A 25,125-nucleotide genomic window follows, 5' to 3' on the forward strand; every position below is an offset into this window, starting at 1 on the left:
ATTTGATGGCTCTCCCGTGCATAGTTAAGTTTTGTCACAAGCAGGTTGCATGAAACAGCTCAAAGACTGGTATGCTCGGCCCGTGAAAGCTGCTGCCGGGATGAGGAGAGCAGTTGTAGAGTTGCCTTGAGAACAGAGGACCTTGTGTCTGTGTCACCAGCTTCTAGATCGGTCTCTGAGCTTGGAAGTGACCGAAATGAGCTAATGAACACGTGCATATTTTTAGCATGAGTACTCAGATGGCCATGTACAGAACTGCAACCCATTGTCGGGTCCAGTACTTTGGTGTCAGCTGACCAAGTGGCATTCTATGTGTGTGTGGTAGATGTGCATGTGTGTGTACATGCACATGGAAGCCAGAGATCAAGGTTGGGTGTCTTCCTCGAGCTCTGTCCACCTAATCTTTTTAAGACAGGTCCTCTTACTGAACCTGGCACTTACCAACTGGCTAGACTTCTGGCCAGTGAGCTCTGGGGATCTAACTCTCTCTAACCCTCTCCCCTGCCCCCAGCAATAGGGTTACATATACATGTGACAATGCCTGGCTTTTTCACATGGGTCCTGGGGATCCAAAGTCATGTCCTAATGCTTACGTGGCAGGTGCTTTGCCAAGTGAGTCATCTCTCCCGTCCCTGGACAAGTGACATTCTTAAATCCCCATGTGATTTAGGAGGAGGTTCTTACTCAGAATCATTCAAATAGGGACCTGAATCAGAGAAGAGCAGTGATTTGAAGACTGCCTCACTGAGGCAGAGGACTAGAGGGCAAGTTAAAGAATGGTACGTCAAAATAAGAGAGGTTAGAGACAGGGGATCTCAGAGGAAAAGGCAGATTCCCTGTGCTCAGCAGCAGCAGGCTCAAGGGGAGGTCATTCCATGTGAACTGTATTATCACCTATTCTTGGTCTCTCATGTGGACCCAGTCTCACTGCACTTGAATGACACTGTGTTCATTTTTCTCTTTTCTGATTAGTGGCTCTTTAAGAGCCTCTCCACACTACCACAAATGCAAGTCCTAATAGCTCTCGGCAGGGCTGTGGTTTGCTTACCATTATCTGTTCACAAAAGCTTGATCCCATTAAGTGGTCACATACTTCCTGACATGGAATGGCCTTGTGCTCACAAACATTTGATGCTATTTAAAACCCTCTCTTTACAAAAATATGCTTTGGTCACATTTGTGTAGGACCCATTAATTAAGGCCAGACTTGAAGCTCTCTGGAAGCTATCACTTCTATTAACTGACTGCAGGGAATAGAGGACTTCATTTTCCCAGGAGATAATTGGGACATGGGAGAAAAGCCAAGAGGTCCCTGAATCCCTGTAGCACTTACCTTGACTTCTAGGCTTGTAATGAAAAAGCTTCTTAGACAAAAAAGGACAAAAAGGGTCTTTCATGGAAACCCTCAACATTCTCTGCCAAGCTGGAGATTTATTGAGTGGGAATACGGATGCACGTGCGCACACACACACACACACGCACACACACACACACACACACACACACACACACACACACACACGCTTTATTTGAGGCACCCTGAGAAATGAAAAGCTATCCGGGAAAAATAACCATGGCAGAAGATAGTCTTGAAGATAATAGCTTGGCTTTCTGTGAGATTAAAAGTGGACCAGTTTACAGCTGTGCTCTGCTAGAAAGCAAAAGAATTGAGTATATTTTCTCTTCTGTCTTTCTCTAAAGGAAATCCATAATGAATTGGTTGGAAAACATGGGCCAGTTATCAAATGTTTTAATTGTTAGCAAGTCAAAAACATGCTATGCAAAGATTACATAGAAATAAAATACTAATTCTTTCCCGGTTTGATTTGGAGCAAGAGTATGGTACTGGAAGTGATGAGGGAAAACAATCTCAACCCTTATACTAAGGGAACTCGTGTTTAGTAGGGATTCACATGCAGAAGTTTAAACACAGGCACTTTTATAAATGATCTCATTTGATTCTTGAAAACCTATGAAGTAGGTGCTAATATTTGTGCATTTTTAAAGTTTTTATGTTTTAAATTATGTATATATGGAGTGTGCATGTGAGTACAGTGGCTGCAAATTCCAGAAGATGGCACTGGATCCCCTGGAGCTGGAGTTACAAGTATTTGTGAGCCATCCAACATGAGTCCTAGGAAGCCTCTGCAAGAACAGCATGTGCTCTTCATCACTGAGCCATCTCTTCAGCCCCTATCTGCACATTTTATAGATGAGAAAACAGAGGCTTGCCTGTTTGACCAGCTTACCTCTGGTCATGGAGCTTGTAGAAAGCAGGATCAGGACTCAGATCTCTGAAGTCTGTGTGCTGTGAGGTTGCTGCCTTGTCCTGGAACAGTGGGAAACTAGAGGACTTTGGAGACAGACCAGGGCTTCATCTAGATTCTGTCATGTCATGTGATCTGCAGCTGACTGCTTAATTTTTTTTCAACGTTTGTTCCTTAATTGAAATAAAATAGGAAAAAATTAGTGTTGCCTCATAAGTTCTTGTAAAGATTAGATGGAGCAAGGGTAAACGAAACCCAGAATTCAACACATCAGCGGAGTATATTCACAGCCATCCCTCCCCACTCCTCTGTTCATTTCCATTTCAGTTAATGGAGTGTCATTTTTAATTAAAATTCTCCATTTGCAATGCAAAATCTAAATGCAATAAACCACAAGACTCCATTCCATAAGGACCTAAGCTCTAAGCCTTCCTTCTTCAAATGAGACATTTTGTGCATTGGAGTGGAAGGCTAGTTGTAACTATAAGAATTGTACTTAATCCTGAGAGAAAGGCTTGAGCAAATGCTGCATGTATGTCCTTTGCTCAAAAGAATAGATATACCAGGTAAAGGATGATGTCATGTTTTAACTATGTTAAACAACTGACTGTTATAGTTGTTAAACAACAAAAATTGTCATCTTCAGGTTGGGAAAATGACTCATTCATTAAAGTACTTCCGACACAAGTATGAAGACCTGAGTTCAGATCCCAAGCTGTGTGAAAACCGGATATAGCAGCACAGGGCATGGGTGGAGACAGACAGACCCCTGGAGTTCATCAGCTACCTGGCTCCAGGTTTATTGAGACCCTGTCTCAAAAAATAAGCTGGAGCCAGGTGTGGTGACACACTCCTTTAATCTCAGAACTCAGGAGGCAGAGGCAGGCAGATCTCTGTGAGATTGAGGAACATAGTGAGTTCCAGGGCAGCGTGAGCTACAGGGAGACTCTGTCTCAAAACCAAAACATTGGCTGGAGAGATGGCTCTTGCAGAGAATCCAGGTTAACAGCCATCCATAACTCCAGTTCCAGGGGATCTGACACCCTCTTCTGGTGTCTGTAGGCATTGCACTCATGGGTGCACTTACATACATGTAGACAAAACACTCATACATGTAAAAATAAATAAATATTTTTAAACTAAAATACACTGGCTAGAGAGATGGCTCAGTGGTTAAGAGCACTGTATGCTATTGCAAAAGACTCAAGTTCAGTTCCCAACACCCACATGGCAGCTAATAACCATCTGTAACTCCAGTTCCAGGGGCTCCAACGCCCTCTTCTGACCTCCATGGGCATTGCACGACAGGGGTGCACTTACACACATGTAGGCAATACACACATACATATAAAATAAAAATAATAAATAAAATTTTTTTTAAATAAAGTAAAACGGGGCTGGAGAGATGGCTCAGCAGTTAAGAGCACTGACTGCTGTTGCAGAGGACCCAGGTTTGATTCCCAGCACCCACATGGCAGCTAATAACCATCTGTAACTCCAGTTCCAGGGGCTCCAACGCCCTCTTCTGACCTCCATGGGCATTGCACGACAGGGGTGCACTTACACACATGTAGGCAATACACTCATACACATAAAATAAAAAATAATAAATAAAATGTTTAAAAATAAAGTAAAACATAATAGTAAGATGGAGTGTGATAAAGGAAGATACCTAGTAACAGCCTCTGGCCTTCACATGCACACACACACACACACACACACACACACATGCACACACATGAACATGTATATACACACCATAAAGATTATAATCTTTATTTTATAGCTTTGCATAGCCCTGACTTACTAGATATGACTGACTGTTCTCATCCCTCAGTTCTTTTATGTGGGGATCAGAGGCAGAGTATGTGGTACATGCACTTAAGTGTGCAGATGTACATGCCCATACATGCACATGTGGAGGTCAGAGTAGGATGTCCATTGTCTTCTGTTGTTCTCTGCCTTGTTTCCTTGAGCCAGGGCCTGTCACTGAACTGGAAAACCCTCAGTTCTGGCTCGGTTGGCTGGCCAGAGAGAGTGCTCATTCAGAGCTGCCTGTCACAGCTCCACAGTGCTGGGGTTACAGGCAGGTGCAGCCATGCCTGGACTTTTACATGGGTGCTGGGGATTCAAACTTAGATCCTCATGCTTGGAGAGCAAATGCTCTTAGCCACTGAACCATCCCTCACCCCTCATTCCTTGGTTCTTATAGGATGGTCCAGGTCAATGAGAGATAATCTGTTTAGCAAAAAGCCAAGTCAGGAAAAAAGTATTGGGGCCCAATTCACCTTGATTCTGGTTTCCACCTCATCACTCTCCTACTTTTCAGTTTAGGATTCAGATCAGGGTTTTTGGTTTTGTGACCTCAGGCAAGTTACTCTGTCCTCTGTTAAACAGGTAGTAAGTAGTTTCAGCCTAGTATATCTTCACCCTGGTATACCTTCCCCCTCTATCGATTTGCTGTGTGCTCATGAATGCTCCCGTTGACCTCTCTTTATAATTAGAGCAGCTTTGCTAATTGGGGCTCAAGGTGGCCAGTGATCATCAGTTACCAAAATTGAATCTTCATTGTTTTTACTCTGACTTTGGTTCTTTTTTAAACTAGGGTTTATTTAATTTTCCCAGAGAAATACCTTTTCCCCTTACATATTTGCTACAATTCTGCATTCTGTAAGGCACACGAAGTCCATTCTCTTCCTGAAAAGCATTGCGAGGCAGCTATCATTTAAGCCAGGAATGACTAGAATTTATATTTCTTTGAATCTGCTTTCAATGTTATCTTTCACTTGACTTCAAATAAAGCATAATAATACTGAGTTCCTGACCATGTATCATTGCTTTTTATAAGCATAAATATCCATTATCATCACAAAATCAACTCAAAAAATGTAGACTATGTACTTACCAATTACTGCTACTAGTTAATGTGTTGCCACCTTAACAAAGTATTTTTGCTGTCAAAGAATAAGCACACTGGATCATTTTCAAAACATCTCCATTCACCACCAAGTTATTCACAACTGGGGCAAGGCATGTCCTGAAGCCATTGCAGTCCAGGGCATTCATTCCTTCCCACCTGGAATCAGGGACTTAAATGTATGCATAATGGCTACAAGGAAATAATCAGCTTGTTTAAGTGACAGCTGACATCAGGAAGCCTTTTGAGCCCAAGAAATGACATGATGACAGCAACACCTTGGAAGGATAAATCTCAGAGCCACATGCAGGATAGATTGCCTGAAAGCAGGAGGCTTCACCTTGCTCACCCTTACACATCTGGGGGCATGATTTAAAAGCTCATAAATATGGTCAAGATTTTAAGGAAGGGACTGGAGAAAATGAAGAATTTCAAGGTTCCATCAAGGAAGGCAGGCGAAGGTTCAGTGTTATCCAACCGCTCCTAAAGTATTGTGTTCACAAGTCCCTATCCTCAGTGTGGTCACTTGGAAGCCACATGTAGGCCTCGGGTCTGCCGTGGTCCTACCTTTTGGGTTAAAGTTGCAAAGAAGGGAAGTATTCAGCAGTAGGAGAGAATTCATCTGGCTGCCACATGAATTGTTGCTATGGAACACATTGAGTTTGACAGATAACCCTGTTCGTAGCCATCCTTCAAAAGATGCATAGAGCCTTCATGTTTAAATATTTCAGCCAAATTCCTTCCTTCTGAGAATGCATGAAACACAATGTCTTTATTTCTTAGTGAAATAAATATTCATATTGGATACATGTATGGTTAGAAGAAAAAATAAGGAGGAATTATCTTTATTTAATTTCTTAGTCATTCTAGCTCTAAAGAGCTAATTCCTGGATTGGGCAATAATGTCTCCCAAGAAATCTAGTGGTTTTCCTTAAGTCATAAATATCCCACAGCTTGGTGAAATGACAGTTTCCATTCCCAAGAAAACAAATGAGAAAAATAGATACTATTTCAGGAACATTTTGCCTAGGAAATTTAACATGGAGGAAGGATGTTGTGACAGATGTCCTTCCACCAGGGTGACGGGCACTAAGTAGGTGTTCAGGAGAGCTGGAAAGTAAAGAGATGCTGTAGAAGAGGTTGTAACCCCATCAGTCCTTGGGGAGGGGAGGCTTAAGGCTGGAACTTGGGCTTCTCCCTAGAAGGGTCTTAGGGAGAGCCAGAGAACAGCCCAAGAAATATAAGCAAGTATGTGTGTCCCTTAGGCAGCTCTCAACCAAGCCCCATCCTTACAGATGAAGAATTTCCATTGTCCTAAGGACTATGCAACTAGCAGAGAAGAAGCCTTGGTTCCAAAGTCACAAGACCCTTCCTTCCAACCCACAACCACCACTCCTGTGGAGCTTTGACACACGTCTCTGAGCTTTAGTACAGATAGGAGTAGTAATCCCTAGCTCTCGAGGTTGTCAAGAGAATTAAAAAGGATAGCATGAGAGGTGCTGAGTGCATGACAAGTGCTCCAGTCAAGAGCTGTCACATATTCCGGAGACTTCCTACCACCCGAATTCCTGAAGAATGCTTGAATCTGCTTTCTTGTTTTCTGCCGCTAGTTCTTCTAAGACTGTGATCCAGCATGCCTGAGCTATAGGCTCCCTCTGACCACCTCCCTTGCTTTTTCCAAATGAACATAACCTATGTTCCCTTTTTAAGGTTTTATTGTAGGTGGCCTCCAAAAAAAATCTGGAAATACTAGTAAAAGGAAACATTTTTTAAGAAACAGAAGTAAGGTCTGGGCATAGTGGCCCACACCTTTAATCTCCACATTTGGGAGACAGAGACAAGCAGATCTTTGTGAGTTCGAGCCCAGCCTGGTCTACATAGCAAGTTCCAGGCCAGCTGGGCCTACAGGGAGACCCTGTCTCAAAAGGACAAAAAAAAAAAAAAGAAGAAGGAGGGGGGAGGAAAGAAAGAAAGAAAGAAGGAAGGAAAGAAAAGAAATAGAAAGAAAAGAAAAGAAATAGAAGTAAAGGCTCCATTGGTAAAGTACCTATCCCATAGCATGAGGACCTAAGTTCTGATCCCCAAATTCACATAAAAGCCAAGTATGGTGATGTGTGTCTATAATCCCAGCACTGACTGAGGAAGCAGAGCATGATCCTTGGAGCTTGCTGCCAGCCATTCTAGCTAATCGGTGAGCTCCAGGTTCAGTGAGAGACTTTGTCTCAAAAATCAATGTGGAGAGTGATAGAGGAAGATGCCCAACATCAGCTTGTGGGCTCCAAATGCATGCCCCCAAATGTGTACATACACCTGTGTGCACACATGCACATACACAAAAAACAGAAATAATAAAGTCATAATAAATCTCTGGAAATCTTATTCACCATTGTCCCAGAACATTATTAAAATACAATTGATTACAGTGCTTACAACTCTAGCTTCAAACCCTACTTGAGAATCACATGTAAATAGAAGTGCAGAGGGGTACATACCTTATGTGAGATAGATTATCCTGTGCCCAGATCACCACGGTGTTGGGCACTGAAGGGTAGCACAGGAACCTCAAGAACAAAAAGCATCGCAACATGCTCTCTCTCCAGTCCCTACTCCACGCCAGTTCTGAATAAGGCAGCTTCATCTGCTTGTTTTAGTCTCACAAGAGATCTGTGAATTATCCTTTAATGCTGCCATTTTACAGGAAAAGAATGTCACCTACAATATATGGTATGTTGTCAATGTTCTTAGCTGGGCAGCCAGGGATCTAGAAGAAGACTCTTAAAAGTATGGGTTCAGACAGGGGAGAGATTTTTCTTTCAGATTATGGAACTGGATAGGGGACAGAAACTCTAAAGGCAGGCAAGTAGGTGTAAGCCCAGATGTAGACTTTCTGTGAAAGTTTGGGAGGGCTGGGAGCAGCCAAGTTCAGGTTCAAGGTCAGCCCTCTTTCCCCTCAGGGATTTTCATTGGCTCTCCACTGTCTCCTACTTTCTCTTCTGCCTCTTTTTTCTATCCCTTCCTCCTCTTTTCCAGCCTTGGATGTGAAACCAAGCTTTTCTTTGTTTTTGTATGTTTTGGGTGCTAGAAGTGGCACCCAGGGCCTCACACATGTGAGGCAGGGGCTCTACCATTGAGCAACACTGCCAGCCTCCCCTATGTAGGCCTGTGTCAGGTTAGCCACTGTCTGTTATCTGTGGTTGCCTTAGTTTCTGCTGGCTTGAGACCTCAGGATCCCAGCTTCCTCCCCAAGAAGTTTATCCACATATTTTCACAGTGATAGTTGCCCTCTCGAAGGAGTAGCTATCATTCCAGTGGTAGATAAAACTGTCCTCACCTGGCCAAAGGGGCATAATATTTTATTTATTTTTTGAGGGTTTCTGATAATGCTACATTCTGAAAATACAAAGGGTATAAAATGAAATTTTTTTCCAGAATAGTTCAAAAGATGGTGCCAGTCTATCATTGTCTGCAAGGTACCTTCACATACTGTTACTGTAGGTCATTTTGTCTCTTAATAAAGTAAGACAACCATATGTCCATAACTTTGGCCTGTACTGAAGGGGTGGGGGAGAGGGTCCCCTAGAGGGTTCTTAGTCTCACTCATAAAATAATTGAAGAATGGACCCAAACAGCAGAAAGCAGACAGACTTACAGGGGCCTACGTGACTATGGCTGGTCAGAAGTTCTGCAGAATTCTGCGTTACAAGGTGGGAGTGCAGGCAGGAAAAATTCAATACCTCATTAACACACCAGGTATTCCACCCATATATTTAGCATAATTTAAGGTGAACTTGCCTTCCTAGGGGAGGTTCTATCACCAGGTGATTGACCAGTGGGATTGGAAAGGTGGGTCCTCCAACAGATAGACTAAGGATTTTATAATCTTGAGCAGTTCAACTTAATGGGCTTTTTGCTACTCTAACATTGCCCCCTCTGAAGAAGTAACCCTAAAATCTTTCTAGGGATTAGATAAGAGTTCACAAATACTTTTGACATTTTTGGAACAGAGCATGTTGCTAACAGGCCCAAGGACATTTTGACTTTTAGCCAAGAAATTGGCTACATTTCTTTGGGGTTTTTTACCCTAACTGCCTAGCCAATTCCTACCTCCTATTCTTATCACACCATCCTCTGAAGGGTTACCCAAATTGCCAATAGGAAATCCAAATGCAGACTGTTCTGGCTTCTTCCATGCTGAACAGGATGCAGAATGAGGCAATCAGGGTACCTCTTCAATGGGTCTATCTGAAAGACTCCCAAATTGCATAACTCTTATCTGTAGGAAGAAAAGATGTGAAGGAGAAGTAAAGGCAAGAGTAATTAGCATTACAAGTTCTAGACAGGGAACCAGAAAAAGTCGGAACAGGGCAAATTTCAAATGTTCATATGTTTCATATGTTCAGATGTTCAGATGTCCATTGGAATTTCTTGATGAAAGCTTCCAAAAGCATCCCTCTATTGGGTTCCTCCTAGTTTTTCTTTTGTCTGCCAAGGCTGGACTCAAGAGTGATGAACTCGGAATTTGTTTTCAGGCACTTTGATAGCTGTTGAAGTGGCTAGAATCAGTGTCAGTTCCCTCTCAAAGCTTTCTAAATAGGGGGAGAAAACAAATTTAGCCATCATTTAGAACAATAGCTGGTTGTCTGCCTTAGCTACAGGTGGGCACTACAAACCTTGTAGACCAAGATTTGAAGTCTTATATCTGAGCAGCACTTTCTGCTTAGAAACAAAATCATCAATGAGAAATAATTGTCTAAATAACATTTTATATGGACTTAAGCCTAAAGCCTGAGAAGTGTAATCCCTTGAACTCTTAAAGAAATATACTGATGACTTTACTCTTTGGTTATACTTTCCTTTTGGGTGTTTAAGACATACAGTTGTCCCAAATATACCAATTTATTTTTACTCTTAAGGTCGTTTGAGGATCTGTTCCTCAAGGGTCACATGGGCTTGGGAGGAGCCCCTGGCTCCTTTCTTTTACCAGTTCCCCCTGTGTGAAGATAAGTCAGAGGTCCTGCTTGACCATGGTTGGCTTCACTTAGAAGCATGGAGGAAATGTTTCCTCTAAGTTGATCCTCCTCTTTGTAGACTGGACACTGATTCAAGTCCATCTGGTGGGGTCTCCATAGTCTCCCTGAACAAGAGGACAGGTGACTCACCACAGTTACAGGACATTTTGAGAGATGCTTATAGTCCCCTGGAACTAGTCAACCTAGGAGGGCAAGGAGCAAAAACTCCTTTAAGTTCCTCTGACCAGATTAGTACAGGCCTCAAAGTATGGCTGTTAAACATCCAAGAAGGTTAGTTTACCAATCTGGTACTTTTAATTACCATGTGCTATGTAGATAAAGCTTGGGCAAAAATCAAACATTCTCACATAAATCTTGACTAGATATATATTTTGTTCCTTAAACTAGTTGGTTAAACTATGACCTTAGAAAATTTAAGATTATGTATATATTATTTTTGTCTCATCCTTTAACATAGCAAACCTACACAGACCTTCATCACTTGCTTAGGTTTTCTCATTTTTTTCTTTCTATTTTGGAAAATATCTCCATTCCCATATCTTTTTAACAGCTTTTACATTCCCATTTTCTTTTTCAATAATTATGAGACATAATAACATTAACAAATTTTCCATCTGTCGTGAGAATTCTTTTCCTGAGAATACTAAGCAATGATTATCTTCTTTTAAGGTTTTAGTGCCAGACCAATGTTTGATTAAAGTTTTCCTGGGGAACAAATGAATTTGCTGAGCTTACTTCCAGAGATGACTGGGGGGTTGCTGAGGTGTATGAGTGACCTGGTGGTATGCACACTGGAAAACCTTTACCCAGCAAGGATCAAGCCTTCTCTTACTAGCCTTCCCCAGATTATATACTTTAGTCCTCCTCAAATCCAGGAGACCATGTGTGATTAGGGCCAAATTACATACAGTTGGCTGGGAAGAGTGGCTGGATACTCCCCTGCTTGGCCCTCCTTTAATGAAGGAACACAACCGTCAACAGGCCCAGTTGTGACAATGTTTAGCAAGCAGGCACTGCTGAAGTCATGACGATGGCAGTTACTTGACACAGAAGAGACTGCTGTACAGCATCATTTAAAAGGAGTTAGTGTTAGGATACACAAATGAGGGAGAACATATGTCTTTTGTTTTTCTGAGTCTGTGTTATTTCACTTAGCATCACAGTTTCTAGATCCATCCATTTACCTGCAAGTTTCATTATTTCATCTTCCTTTACTGCTGATTAGAACTCCATTGTGTAAATATACCACATTTCTGTTAACCACTTGTCAGTTGAGGAGCACTTAGGCTGCTTCCATCTCTTAGGTCTTGTGAAAAGAACAGCAATAAACATGGTTGTACAAGTGTCTTTACAATAGGATGAGCCATTTGGGTATACGCCAAGGAGTGGTATAACCGACTCAAATGGTAGGTTCATTTGTAGTTTTTTAAGAGTTCTCCATAGGGGTTTCATGAGTTTGCAATCCACCAGCAGTGAATGAGTGTTCCCCTTCCTCTACATCCTCACCAGCACTTGGTGTCATTTGTTCTCTTGGTCCTAGCCAGTCTGATTGGGGTGAGGTGAAACCTTAAGGTGGTTTTAATTTGCATTTCCCTAATTACTAATGATGTTGAACACTTTTTGAGATGTTTCTTGGCCATCTTTATTTCTTCCTTTGAGAACTCTCTGTTTAGCTCTTTAGCCCATCTTTTAATTGGGTCATTTACTTTCTCGCTTCTTTGTTTTTTGAGTTCTTTATATATTCTGGATGTTAAACCTCTGTCAGATGTGTCACTGGTGAATATTTTTCCCACTCTAATATCTTTTAAGGGGAAGGAGATAAAACATCTGATGGAGTAAACAGTCAAACCCTGCATGAAGCAAGAGGGCATCCTGGTATCACACAAGAAGGAGTCTCAAAGCACAAAGTCCTCCACCTTGGAGAAGTCCCTTTGCCTCCTGGAGCTTGGCTTCCTCTAGAGCAAGGGGGTGGGGCTCCAGATCTTTCTCTGCTCTCTAGGACTGGCCTTCTCAGAAGAATATTTGTGAACATGTCTTCTTTCTACCTTGGCCCCCGTTAGAAATCTTACAGAAGAAAAATTTCCAAAGACATTTTCTTTTCCACTTGAAACCAGAGTGACTGTGTTGTTCTGTCTTTGTTTTGACTGGATGGAGACTTGGTTGGCATTTGGGGGCTGGGGTGCAACTTGAGAAAAGACAAAAGAACATACAGTAAACAGAAAGTGACCTAGGAGGTCAAATGATCCCAGATTGTGGCAGCTTTGGGTTCTAGAATGCCTCCAAGAAAGAGAAAGAATTGCTTTAAAATTGGCTCTCAGGAAACCTGTGACAAAGTACTCATCTCCCTCACGATCTGCTCATTGACCTGAAAGTGGTTACAGCGATGGGTGTTATTGCACAAGATGGTGGCAGATACAGCCAGGGGCAGGTGCTAGCTCTGCTGATTAGCAGCTCGGGCAACCAGCGCAAGTTCCTAAGTCTCTCTAAGGCTGGGATCTTACCAGAATCAGTGCTGTGGAAATTAAACATGATGAGGGACATACTGCTGAGCACCCCTGGAACATAGTGGTTCTCAGGATGGCGCAACCAAATTGAGGCACAGCAGCCTGGGTGTGCAGGGTATACTATGTGCTTAAAACCCCTTAGAGGTGTTCTAAACCCTCCATTCTCCCACAACCTCTATACAGTAAACAGAGGGAATAAGTAACAGCATTTAAAAACACACACTCTTGGAGCCAGTGAGCAACTCCCACAAGACCATTCAGTGAATGGTATCATAGCCTAAGACCCACGTCTTTTAATCCAGGAAAGTTCTGGGATATTTCCAAGTAACAAGAAACAATGGCTCAGGAAGTCAGGAAGGGACTGCCAGCCGCAAGATGTGGATTCCACTATCCAGAAGGGCGGTGGCACTTACCCTCTGCAAGTGGGACCATTTCCGTGCTTCACCCCTCAGAGCACCTCTGAGCAGTCCAAAGCAGACTCAGAAAGCTGCAGCCTGAAGCCAGCAAACCTGGCAGGTGAGCCAAGTCTTGCATGAGAGCCAGATTCTGCTGTCATCTATTTTTATGAATAAAGTTTTATCAGAACAGCTTTCCCACTCTAAAAAGTTCAGCTGAGTGGAGGTAACAGAGGCTATGACTGCACAGCCTAAAACATTTATTATCTAATTCTGTACAAAGGATTGTTGACTCCTGAATCTAGAGTAGCACTCTGCAAATGTGAACACATACAGGAATTATCTAAGGATGGTGTTGAAATGCCAACTGGATTCTGGGCCTGGGATAGGGCCTAAGATTTCTTTTAGAAACGAACTAATGAACAAACAAATACGTAGGCTGCTGGGCCTTGACTACACTTAGATTAACTAGCAGCTGGGCTCTCCTACCTCAACGAACAATCAAGAAAATTCCCTACAGACATGCACAGAGGCCAATCCGATAGAGGAAATTCCTCAGTTGAGGGTCCCTCTTCCCAGGTGTCTCTAATTTGTGTCAAGTTGACAAATCCTAACCAGAACACCCTCTGTTTGAATTCAATCTCCAAGGTCCCAGCTCCAGTCACTTTTTGCCCACCCTAATGCAGTTGACTGTGTGCTTCCCAACCTCTAGTCTCATCCACGTCCAGGGCATGGCCTATGTATGGCCATCATTTGGAAGAGGTTTTCAGTCTACCACTCCCCAACTCACCCCATCCCCCACCAGAGTCTTGGCACCCCAAACACCATGCTTTAGGCAGCAGCCTTGTGCTTTCAGTATCTCAGCCCCACACTCAGCCAGTCCCCTCAGCTGTCCCTGAAGATCACCATAGACGACATTTAAAGAGCCCATAAATCCTCAATACTGTAACTAATTTAGACATATTTTAAGCATTTTCTTGAACATTCTAGAAATAAAAGATATCCACAATTTTTAAACATTCTATAAAGACATTCTGAGTCAAAACTATGTCTTAATATGGCAGGATCTTTCACATAAGAACACGGGGAATATTTAGTCAGCCCAAGTCTCTGAATCTGCATTTCCTCTTGTGTTTCATAGTGATCATTCCTTTAAATGCTTAGTCACTGTTTTTGGCCCCAAAGCTGTTTAGATGACTGTCCATTTACAAGGCTTATAGGTCCCATCTCGTGGAGAAAGATGTACACACACACACACACACACACACACATTTGGAGGTAGTCTGTGTATTACATGAACAATAAGGATGCCAGCCTGAATCTCCATCATTGCCACCTGGTCTTGGGATTCATCCAAGCCCCACTGAGGGCCTCTGGTTGTGATCAGATCTATGGACCTATGCTGCCTGTGCTCCAGTGGTTTTAGAAACAAGACCAGTTGTCCAAGCAGTCTCCACCTGGATCAGGGCTCTCTCAGGCTGACTCACCTTTGTCTTTTTTGCTGATAATCTGCTTTCCAAACTAAATTCTGTGGGTCCAGTGTCCCTTTGCTCTTTTATTGTAGAAACTTCCCACTCCTGACCCCTTGGCAACTGAACCACAGCTTCTGATGGATACATCTCATGTAGGATCTTCCTAGTGCCAGCCCTCCCTTGAGACCCAAGAAATTAGCTCTATTTTTTAATGTCTTTAAAGTGAGTTCACTGTATAGGCTTAAAAGTAGAAGTCTAGAAATTTCTACTATTCTGTATAAAATTATGGACACCTTACTTTTATGATTATTGTTAGTCATTCCATGCCCTCTGCTGCCTCTCCCATCTCCGTCCATTGGGAAGTTAGATCATGTAAGTTAAGCATTTGGAACTGAAGCATTTGGGATGTCTCCACTGCCCCTGCCTGACAGGGCTCCTTTCTTCAGATTTGCTAACACTGCCGTACTTCGCTCCTGCCCAGTTCTATCCTACAAGCGTGTCAGCATTTTATTTCAGTTGAGTCCCTTGGTAAGGTATTATTCTCTAATGAAACAGGGTGAGGCCCTGAAATGTGCCAGCCATAAGCTTGATCAAAAGCAGATCACAGTTTCCTTCTGTAAGGAAGCCAAAGTACCTTTCATCCCATGGACCATTTGTTCTCTTCAAATGAATGACAGTGTCCTTTTATATTTTCATTTTTTATAGTGATACGTAGTTCCAATTTAATTTTTCTCCATGAAGTAAATTTCTTTAACTTTAAACATGGACGGGCTCTATACCCAGACTTCATCTCTTTCTGTCACAAACAATTTGACACTAGAAGGTACCTTAGAGATTATGTAATTCAAAGAGCAAATTGATTCTGTCACTTTGGTTTCTTAATTCCTCAGGTAGCAGATCATTTTTTTAGTGTGTGTATGTGCATGTGTGTGTATGTGTGCATGTACACACATGTTCATTTTATGGGTCCACATATGTGTGGACATGCATGTGGAGTCCAGGGAAACCCTCAGGTGTCATCTTCAGGAAGACCATCCATCTCCTTTGAGACAAGGTCTCTTATTGGCCTGAGGCTCATCAATTAGGTTGGCCTGGCTAGCCAATGAGCCCCAGGGATCTGCCTGTGCCCTCTACCCAACCTAGCGGTTACAAGTGTATGCCACCATGCCTGGCGTTTTTCCATGAGTTCTTGGGATTGAACTTGAGTCCTCATGCTTGTAAGACAAGAGCTTTACTGCCCAGTCCTCAGGCACCAACTTTTATTTAGCAAACACTTCCTGGGCACCTACTGTGTGGTAAACACTATTCTTTACTGAAGACAACTGTTCTCCCACTGAAGCCAAAGACCAATCCTGAAGAACTCTAGGTGGCTAGCTAGTTTGATGGCAGTAAGAAACTTTCAAATCAATCTAGTGTTAGTTACTCATTATCTTCTTTGACATCTACCAAGGCCATTTTTGCAGTTCTGTGAAACTGTTATTGTTTTAAAGGCTCCTGGAGGATATGTCATGTGCCCTTATATCTCCCATGAGCTGTGGTATAAGCAAAACAGGGGTTCCCACAAGGTGGGGGGGCTCATTCTTCTCCCTCAGGGGCTATTTGGCAATGTCTGGGGCATTTTTGTCTAGTCCACTAAGAAGGAAGACCGTACCTGGCATCTAACAGGTAGAAGCCAGGAATGCTGCCAGACACTGTATAGTATGGAAGACAGTGGCTGTAAGAGCCAGCCAGGCCAAAGTGTCAGCAACACCAGGGATGAGAAATTCTAGCCATGAGGTAGAGGAGCAGGCAGGGAGGTAAGTCACTGGCTTCCCAACCCTGGCAGCTTCAGCCTCAGAGCTCCTACTGTTCTCATTTGATATAGGGAAGTTCTGTGCTTCTGCATGAAGTTTCCTTTGAAAAGTATGTTTTTCCTACTTAAAATAGGGTGGGGGCTGGGAATGTAGCTCAGTGGTAGAGTGCTTGCCTAGCATGCGCAAGGCCCTTCATTTAATCCCTAGCACGCCTCCCCTCAAAAGTTGAAGACTATGGATGACAACTTGACAGCTTATATGCATGTGTCTGTGTACACGTGTGCAGAAGGTACACATGTGTGTATGTGTGCCTATGGGTGCCAGAGGTTAACCTGAGATATCTTTCCTTTGTTCTTCTTCATCTTATTTTGAAGTTAAGGTCTCTCATTGAACCTAGCACTCTCTGATTCAGGTAGGCTGGCTAGCCAGTATGCTGCCTCCCCAGCAGTGAGATTACAGGTGTGCAGTGCCACACCCCACTTTTTATGTGGATACTGGAGATCTGAACTCAGGTTCTCATGCTTGTATAGCCATTCCCCAGTTCCTTCAGTGACAACTCTTTGTGTTCTGTTTTATAGAGTCAGGCTGGAACAGAGCAAAGAAGGACTAGATGATACAGAGTGGGTCAATCAGGGTAAATGAAGAGCAGCTACCTGAGCTTGTCTTAGCTGTACAGGAATCTGTGCCAACCGCCCTCATGACATGTGCAAGACGCATTGAAGTGACTGTATTGTATCTTTCCATTTACACCAGTGGTTGGCAATTTTTTTTTTCTGTAAAGGGCCAGATCATAAATATTTGAGGCTCTGTGGACCAGACTGGCGGTGGTACAACTACCCAGTCCTGCTGTCATAGCCCCAAAGCAGCCTTAGAAAATAAGTAAGCAAATGGAAGTATTTGTCTTCCACTCAAGTCTTTATTTACAACACAGGAAGTTGGCCAGATTTGGCCTGGAAACTGTGGTTTGCTGACACAAGTTAGACTCTAAGCAGGAGCCATATCTGTTTCATCTTCATGGCTGTTCTGCCCTGCCTAATGCTACATGGCACTCATTAGGGATTAGCTCAGAAACACTTGCTGAGTGATGCAGATGGTCGAGGGTACAAGCAGAACTGCAAGGACATTTTAATAAGAATAACAACTGGAAAAACATACACCCAATATTTCCCAGGGTGTCTTTATATATTGTCTAACCACTTCCCTATGTTGAACATTGAGAATGATTCCAGGTGTTTTATTATTGATAGTTATCCTGTGATGTGCTCCTTCATACTGAAAGTGCCAGCTCATTTCTTATCATTTCCTTAGCATCAATTCCTGGAAGAATTTAGTGCTTGAAGCAGCATAGATTGCTAAATTGCTTTCCAAGAAGGTGGGATTTATCTTCTCTACATTCCTAACAGTAACACAAGGGAGATTTGTCATATGCAAAGCATTTCTTTCAACAGAATGTCATCGATACAAGTTTGTCCTCCACATGTATTTCCACAAATTAGCTCATCATAAATATAAGTAAATTGGTGTTAGCTCCAACTCATTGTACTATTTTCCCACAGTGGTATAATGGCATACTTATTAAGGCACGTTGCTTTACCAGTCAGGGTCCTCTAACCAGCCACTTGAGACTGCCCTTCCTCTTGTGTTTATGGAGTGCTCACAGAACACCTGCTTCCCATTAGGGAATTGGAACCCCCCACTATCTGAACGCCTGGTACCACCCTCCCTGCTGTGATGGACAGAGCCTCCTCCTTGTGAAATTCACCACCAAATACGTCATCCAGATTGCTCATTTACCTCAGGAAATCTCATTTAGGTTAATTCTGGCACACAATTGAGGGTAATTCTTGAGCAATTTCTCTTATGATAGCTTGCAATGTGTAAAATTTTCCTACAATGTGTCGCAGAAAAAAAATCACTGGAAAAATACTAAAGATATTTGATACTTGTCCAATCACCTTTATAACAGGAAGCTATACCTCTTTCGAACTGCAGTACATGATGAACAGAAAACATATAGAGGTAGATGGTGGGGTGCAGATGTTTGTGCTGGCTTTCATCAGTAGGTACTATTTGAACACAGGAATGGAGGAGCTGTGTTAGGGTCCACTGTGCCCCTCCTTTGGCATTTTAGACTTTCCTGAATTTGTCCAAATGAAGAAGAGAGTGTTTCTAATTGAGAATTGGTAAGTGCTGTAGGAACAGGGTTGGGTTCTGTGCTTACAAGATGATGGGATTTACTTAAAAGTGGGTGAACATCAGACAAAATTAGATCTAAGGAAACAGAGATAACAAAATGCAGCATTTTCTAGAAACTACCACATCACCTCATTTTCCAAGGGAGTATCTACCATATTTTCCCATGTGATCCTTCCAACAGTCTAAAGAGGGACACACTGTCACATCTTCAGCCACAAATCAGAAAGAACCAAAAGTCCAACTAAACTGGCATATACAAAGATTCGGCATTCATAAATGGCAGAGCCAGCACAAGAACCCAGGTGTGGCAGACACAAGTGCCCATCTTAAGCACCCTCTGGTGATACTTGAGTGGTACCTCTGAAAGAGTTTGGAAATATGCCACCAGCATTGTCCTCCCCATCGGACACCAGTTGGTCTGCCTCCTGATATACAAACCAAAATTCAGAATACTGTTCCCTAATGTCTTGGGGGCACAGGGAATTGTTTTCAGCACCCTATTGAGAAAAGGCCCATCTAGCATCCCACAATAAGTCAGAGACTAAGCCACAACTATTCCCCTGGGTTCCTGGTTACCCGTCCAACACTCTTCCCATCATTTCAGACTGCTTTTCCTGCTAAATTGTATCAACTATACTTAACAACTACATGGCAGTGTTGGAGGGTAGAAGGAAGGTGTGTTCTAGTTTGATTTCCGATGCTGTGATAAAACATTCTGACCATAAGCAGCTTAGAGAACAAAGAGGTTTATTTCATCCTGCACTTCCAGGTTTGAGGAAAGTTAGGACAAGAACTTAAGGCAAGAGCAGGAAGCAGAAACCACGGAAGATAGCTGCTTGCTACCTCACTTACTGGCCTACTTACTGGCTCATGCTTAGCTAGCAACTCATACAACCCAGGATCACCTGCCCAAGGATTGGTGTTGTCAATAGTGGACTGGGCCCTCCTATTTAATTGATAATCTAGACAACCCCTCATTGCCCCTGATGGAGGCAATGCCACAGTTGAGGCTTTTCCTTTTAGATGACTCTAGACTGTATCAAGTTGACAATTAAGGTTAACCTGAACAGGGAAGATCAGCTGTTTTAGCATGACATATTTGATATATTTCACTGAACCATATACCCCAAGAAGTACATATCAATGCTAGTAAAGTCCAAATATAGTCTGCTCTTGAGTTAATGGTATAATGCTGATAATGACAGTCTGCATGGCTTTGACAATGCCTAGTGAGATATGATCATTAGATCTGGGTAGAAGGTCACTGAAACTCTCTGTACTGTTTTCACAACCTCTTGTGAGTCTATTTCAAAATAAATATGAAGCTCTTACAATAAGAAATTAATGTAATAGGAAGACAAACTAAAATATTTATTCATTTGCTACATGTAGAGTATAATGTTCAAACACCCAGTGTCAGGGAGATACAGCACATGGTTGGTCCCTCAGAAGACTAGGAGAAAGGAGCATTGGAATTTCCTCTGGGCTGAGCTCTGAATGGCATTCCAAGGTGACACTGCCTTGATCTTGTTCCCTGCACCTAGGTCACTGTCACCATCCATTCCTTCAGCAAAGCTAGAGTCCTCGGCATGACCACTGATAGATGTCCTTTGGCCTCTAGTCTTTCCATAAAGGTTTTTAAATCGTGAACTTTGGTTTGAGGCCTTAAGACTAGCAGCGCAGCCTTGCATGGACAGTTGACCTCTCTCTTGAGTCTTAGTTCCCTATAGTTTTCAGCAATTTCCTAGATACTCATAATATTAATAAGAAGACTTGGTGTCCAAAGGACTTATTACATAGTAAGGGCTCATGAATATTAGACATCATGAAGTTGAAGACAAACGGGAGGGAAGAAGAAAGAAGATTCATGCTCCCCTCTATTAGTTGGCCAGTCACAAAATCCCATTCATTTTACATCAGAGCTTTATTCAGTCCTCACATCCTGCTTCAGGCCAGGATATTGTGGCATCCTACAGACTTTATGTACTTAATTTTCGCTTATCACTTTCTAAAAGAGGTTTGATCCTGTCCCAGGAAGATATGGAGAATACAGGAATTCCTTGCTGCCTCATAGCTTTCTGATAATCTACATGGATGTCATCAGCCCTGGAAGATTCAAATCCTCCAGGCTATGCCTATTCAGCTCAGGGCTTCCCAGATGGTGTAGTCAGACAGCATCAGTAATAAAATACACATTTATGTGGTTAAATCTTGTCATGACCAATATTTCTTGTCCCTTGAGTACTAGTCCAAAGGTCACTTCCTCAGCCAATCAAATTGCCCCTCATTGTGTCATCTTTTCTTCAACATAACCCTATTCAAGAGGCGGGACAGTTGTCACTGATGTAATTTTCCTGTGGCCTCAGAGCTGGGAAAGAATTGTCCTTCCTGCTCTGTAAAGTGGATGGTGTTTTGTGCAACTCCATAGCAAATCAATCTCTCAAAGGGCTGGGAAGCCACAAGAACATCAGAAGGATGTTCCAGGAGTTCCTTTTCGTGCCTCAGGGAAGGATCACATACCCCTTGTTTTGACTTCTCTCTTGGGGAATATGCTGTGGGCACTGAGAGTCCAGGATGGGCTCTGACAAGCAGGATGTCACTCTTAGCTCTTGGCATTACTTGCATAGCTGCACCCATCACTGAAGCTGACTTCCAGGCTACATAGATAGCAACCAGGGAAAGCTGCAGCTGCTTTCCCTCTTCCAGATTCATCCAGGGTGACTGCACTCTACAGGAAATCTGGTGGGAATCCATCTAACAATGCCGACTATTTTAATACAGTGTCTTATTGAGAAGATCAAATAACATTTCATCAGTGTCTGTGATTGTCTAAAGTGGTAGATGTTCATGTACCCATGATACCTTGTGATAACCCCATTCTAACTGAGATGGGGCAAAGGACTGATGTTATATGAATCCCATCTTTGTTGGCTCTTGTTCATTCTTTAAATATTTTCTATATAAGAGAGAGATTCTCTAGACTGCTTGTCTTCCCTCTCTAGGTAGAACCCACTCCACATCTTTATACATCTGGGAACTGCTGTTTCCTTCACTCTGACCAAAAACTTAACTAATTCTCTGAATTCTCTGGCCTCATTTCATCCCTTACAGCAACCCTACCCTTCAGTCTTATGTTATAAGTTGAATGTCAAATGTCTCCCATAGGCTCATGTATTCAAACATTAGATCACCAGCTGGTGGTGTTATTTTGGGAGGCTGTGGAATCTTTGGCAGGTGGGGCCTCAATGGAGAGAGTGGGTCACTGGAGAGTGGGCTTTGAAGGTACCACTTCTAGCCCATGCTGCCTACTTCCCACTTAGCACCGTGTACCAAGCAGCAGTCACACACTCCCAATACCATAAACTCCAGCATGCCTTCTCCTCCATCATGGGCTGTACCCTCTCAAACCCTGAGCCAAAGTAAATCCTCTCTGAGGCTCCCGCTGTCAGAAATGTCATAGTGACGAGAAAAGTAACTGGTCCACCTTGTCATCCTGTGAGCATGCTTTACCTTTTCCCAATTCAAAGCCTTTGTACCTACATTCCCTTCACCTAGAGAGCCCCGTGAGAATGCTCATTGGGACAAGTTGAATCCAGAGTTAGGCAGAATGGACTAGAGGTTGTAAAAGGAGAATAGTGCAAACTATCCCTAGACAAGGCAGAGAATGAGTCCTGATCAGCTTTTCTGTCCATCTTCCCCATCCACAACTGTCAATGTAATCAGACCCTGGCTTTGGGGTCTATTTTCTAGAACCCCAGATGGTGGTGGTGTTTCCTTGTTTCGAGGCAAGGGCGAATGCAAGGCACTGAGGTTGTTGTAATCATTCTCCTTGTCTTCCTGCTAAAATGTGCAGAAGGTGGAGGCAAGAAATTTTTGAAGGAGGGGAGACACATAGCAAACATGGCATTTTGAAAGGCTAATTGGATGTGAATGAACATATTGAGATGATGTTCTGTTATTGTTAGAAATAATGTTTTACAGAGAAGCTATTTGTAGAGAAAGACCAGTTATTACTGATGAACTAACATGCACTTGGGAATGTGGAATTAATAAAGGCAGAAGTACAGTGCCTGTAGAAAGATGCCAATCACAGTCAGAGGGCCAAGAGTAAACACCTTCTGATTTGACCCTGCCTACAGATTCTGACCTGTAGGACCCATGTAGACAGGCCCAGGGTTATTTAACAGGATCAAAAGTGAACTTTGAATGGTCTGTTGACCACTTGCCCCTGAGATGTGGTCTGATGTTTGCTGTTAGAATTCAAGAAGCAAAACAAGCCTGGGAGCCAATGAACATATGTCTCAAGTTTTCAAATACCATTCTGATTTCATCTTCCTATATCCCCAAAACCCAATGAATAATCCTGTAATCCCAATATTTCATCATCCAAGCTACATTTTGCTGACTTCCATCTGCCCATGAAAATGTGACAGAATTCTTTGCTCAGACCATGCATCCCAATTTTGAATTCAGGAAACAGAATCACAAGCCTTACGGAATCAGCCCCAGCAATGGAAAAAGATTTCAATCAAAATTGTTCTGTCCCGTTCCAAAGTTTCATTTTATAATGAAAATAAATTTGTCCAATAGGGACATGAACGAGCAGTAAGAAATAGAAATAAAGCCGAAAAAAAAAAAACTAAATAAGAAGAAGATTGGGGGTGTTTAGGTTAGGTAAGAATTCCTTATAATGCATTGACTTTACAGAAGCTTCCCGTCCAGTCTGATGATGTTTCAGGCATTTTGTTTCAGGAAAGTGCCTTGGGGAAACCAAGCAAACATGTTGCTCAGATCTCTGGAACCACAGTTACCAGTAGAGATTAAGATCTCAAACTCTCTTATTTCCCAAGAAACTGAGCCAAGGAGTACCACTCTGGGGGGTTACTTTGTTATGTAGTGGTATCTGCAATATAGAGCTGACTTGGCAGTAAACCTCAATTTTAAGTATGGTATTTACCATGGTTCCAAAGAGATTTAAGAAATTCCCGGTATGGCACGCCCATGACCTCCCACAATTCTAGGGGAGAATTTGCAAAACAACTTCGCTGTCCAATTTGTGTAAATATCAAACCCCTACCTCCTCCTCGTTTTCCTGAGTGTTTGTTCTCCTGAACATTGACCACAACCAAATGTACTGTTGAATTGATCTGTCTTGTTTACTGTGTATGGCTCCCATCCTGCCCCTGGAGTGGACATTTCATGAATAGCTTTAAAAAAAAAAATGTTCTTGCCCAGAGTAGGTAGGTGCTGTGTATATATCTGTTGAATAAAGACAAATGTGAACTTTAAAAAAAAATATGTGTATGGGAGGGGTATGTGTATGCATTCATATGTGTACACACACCTATGTGTGCATGTGTGGAGCCAGAGGTTGATACTGGCTGTCTTTCTCTGTTGTTCTCCACCTTATTTTTTGAGACGATATCTCTTACTGAAACTGTAGCTCAGTAATTGGCTAGACTGACTAGCCGGTGAGCCCCCAGGATCCCCTGTCTCTCTCTCTCCCAGCACTGAAATTATAGTCATGCTCCACCACACCTGGCTTTTTACATGGGTGCTGGGATCTGAACTCAGATCCTCATAGTCATGCAACAGGCACTTTACCCCTTAAGCCATGTCCTCAGCTCCAGCCTTTGCGCTGTTGGGAGCAAGGGCAGAAGGAAGGTCAATTTGAGTCCCACCAACAAATCTGCTATCCCTTCCCGGCTCTTCACCCTGGATGCTCCTGATACATGCTACATGAGCCTTTCTTTTCTGCTTCTTTTGCAGAACATTGGCTGTGATGACTTCCTAGGTTCTGACAAAGTCGTGGACAAGTGCGGGGTATGTGGAGGTGACAATACGGGCTGCCAGGTGGTGTCAGGAGTATTTAAGCATGCCCTGACCAGCCTGGGCTACCACCGTGTTGTGGAGATTCCCCAAGGAGCCACAAAAATCAACATTACCGAGATGCACAAAAGCAACAACTATTTGGGTAAGTTTGCTCTCTGATACACACACAAACAGAGTATCACTGCTAGTTAATGAATTTCTTCCAGGATTATAAGATGAACAGTGGTGACCAGAGATCCTAGGACATGTAGAAAGTGCCACTGGGGGCTACCCAAGGTCTTTCTGACCTGCCCTGCAAAACATGGAGGGGGGTGGAAATACTTCTAAGTACTAAATGTTTAATATCTACACAATTAAACAAGCCTTTGCTCATCTCAAGAAAAATATGGCCTTGAAATGGGTAATAGACTATTCTGAGGTCGGAAAGACTCTTTACAGAGTCTAGAAGTGAGCCAACCTTTGTTCACTTGGAGTTTAGGGGCACAGGGGCAGCTCATGATTCCTCCTGAACTTTTGTTCCCTGGAGGTCTGAAGTTGAAGCCATCCCTTACTTCTTTCTGCCTATCTGCCTGGGACTGCAGGCCCTTGTATTAGTATCAGTGTCTGCAAACCCCTATGGAACCATCAGCTGTCATGTGAGGCAACATCATCAATATTTAACCCACCTTCCTGCAAAGGACAGCCCTATTGATACTTCCCTCCAGTGCAGAGCACTCATA

At 42.8% G+C, this 25,125-nt stretch overlaps 1 protein-coding gene across 1 annotated transcript in view; it reads left to right on the top strand.

The window, feature by feature from the left end:
* Positions 1-25,125, top strand: part of Thsd4 (thrombospondin type 1 domain containing 4) — a 694,930-nt gene that overhangs the window by 556,261 nt on the left and 113,544 nt on the right. Inside the window, exon 8 of the mRNA XM_008836407.3 lies at positions 24,344-24,548. Within this exon, the coding sequence (XP_008834629.1) occupies positions 24,344-24,548 (205 nt within the window). The remainder of the gene's footprint in view (positions 1-24,343; positions 24,549-25,125) is intronic.

Source organism: Nannospalax galili, unplaced genomic scaffold (genome assembly GCF_000622305.1).
Source record: "Nannospalax galili isolate Female #2095 unplaced genomic scaffold, S.galili_v1.0 scaffold54, whole genome shotgun sequence".
Lineage (NCBI taxonomy): Eukaryota > Metazoa > Chordata > Mammalia > Rodentia > Spalacidae > Nannospalax > Nannospalax galili.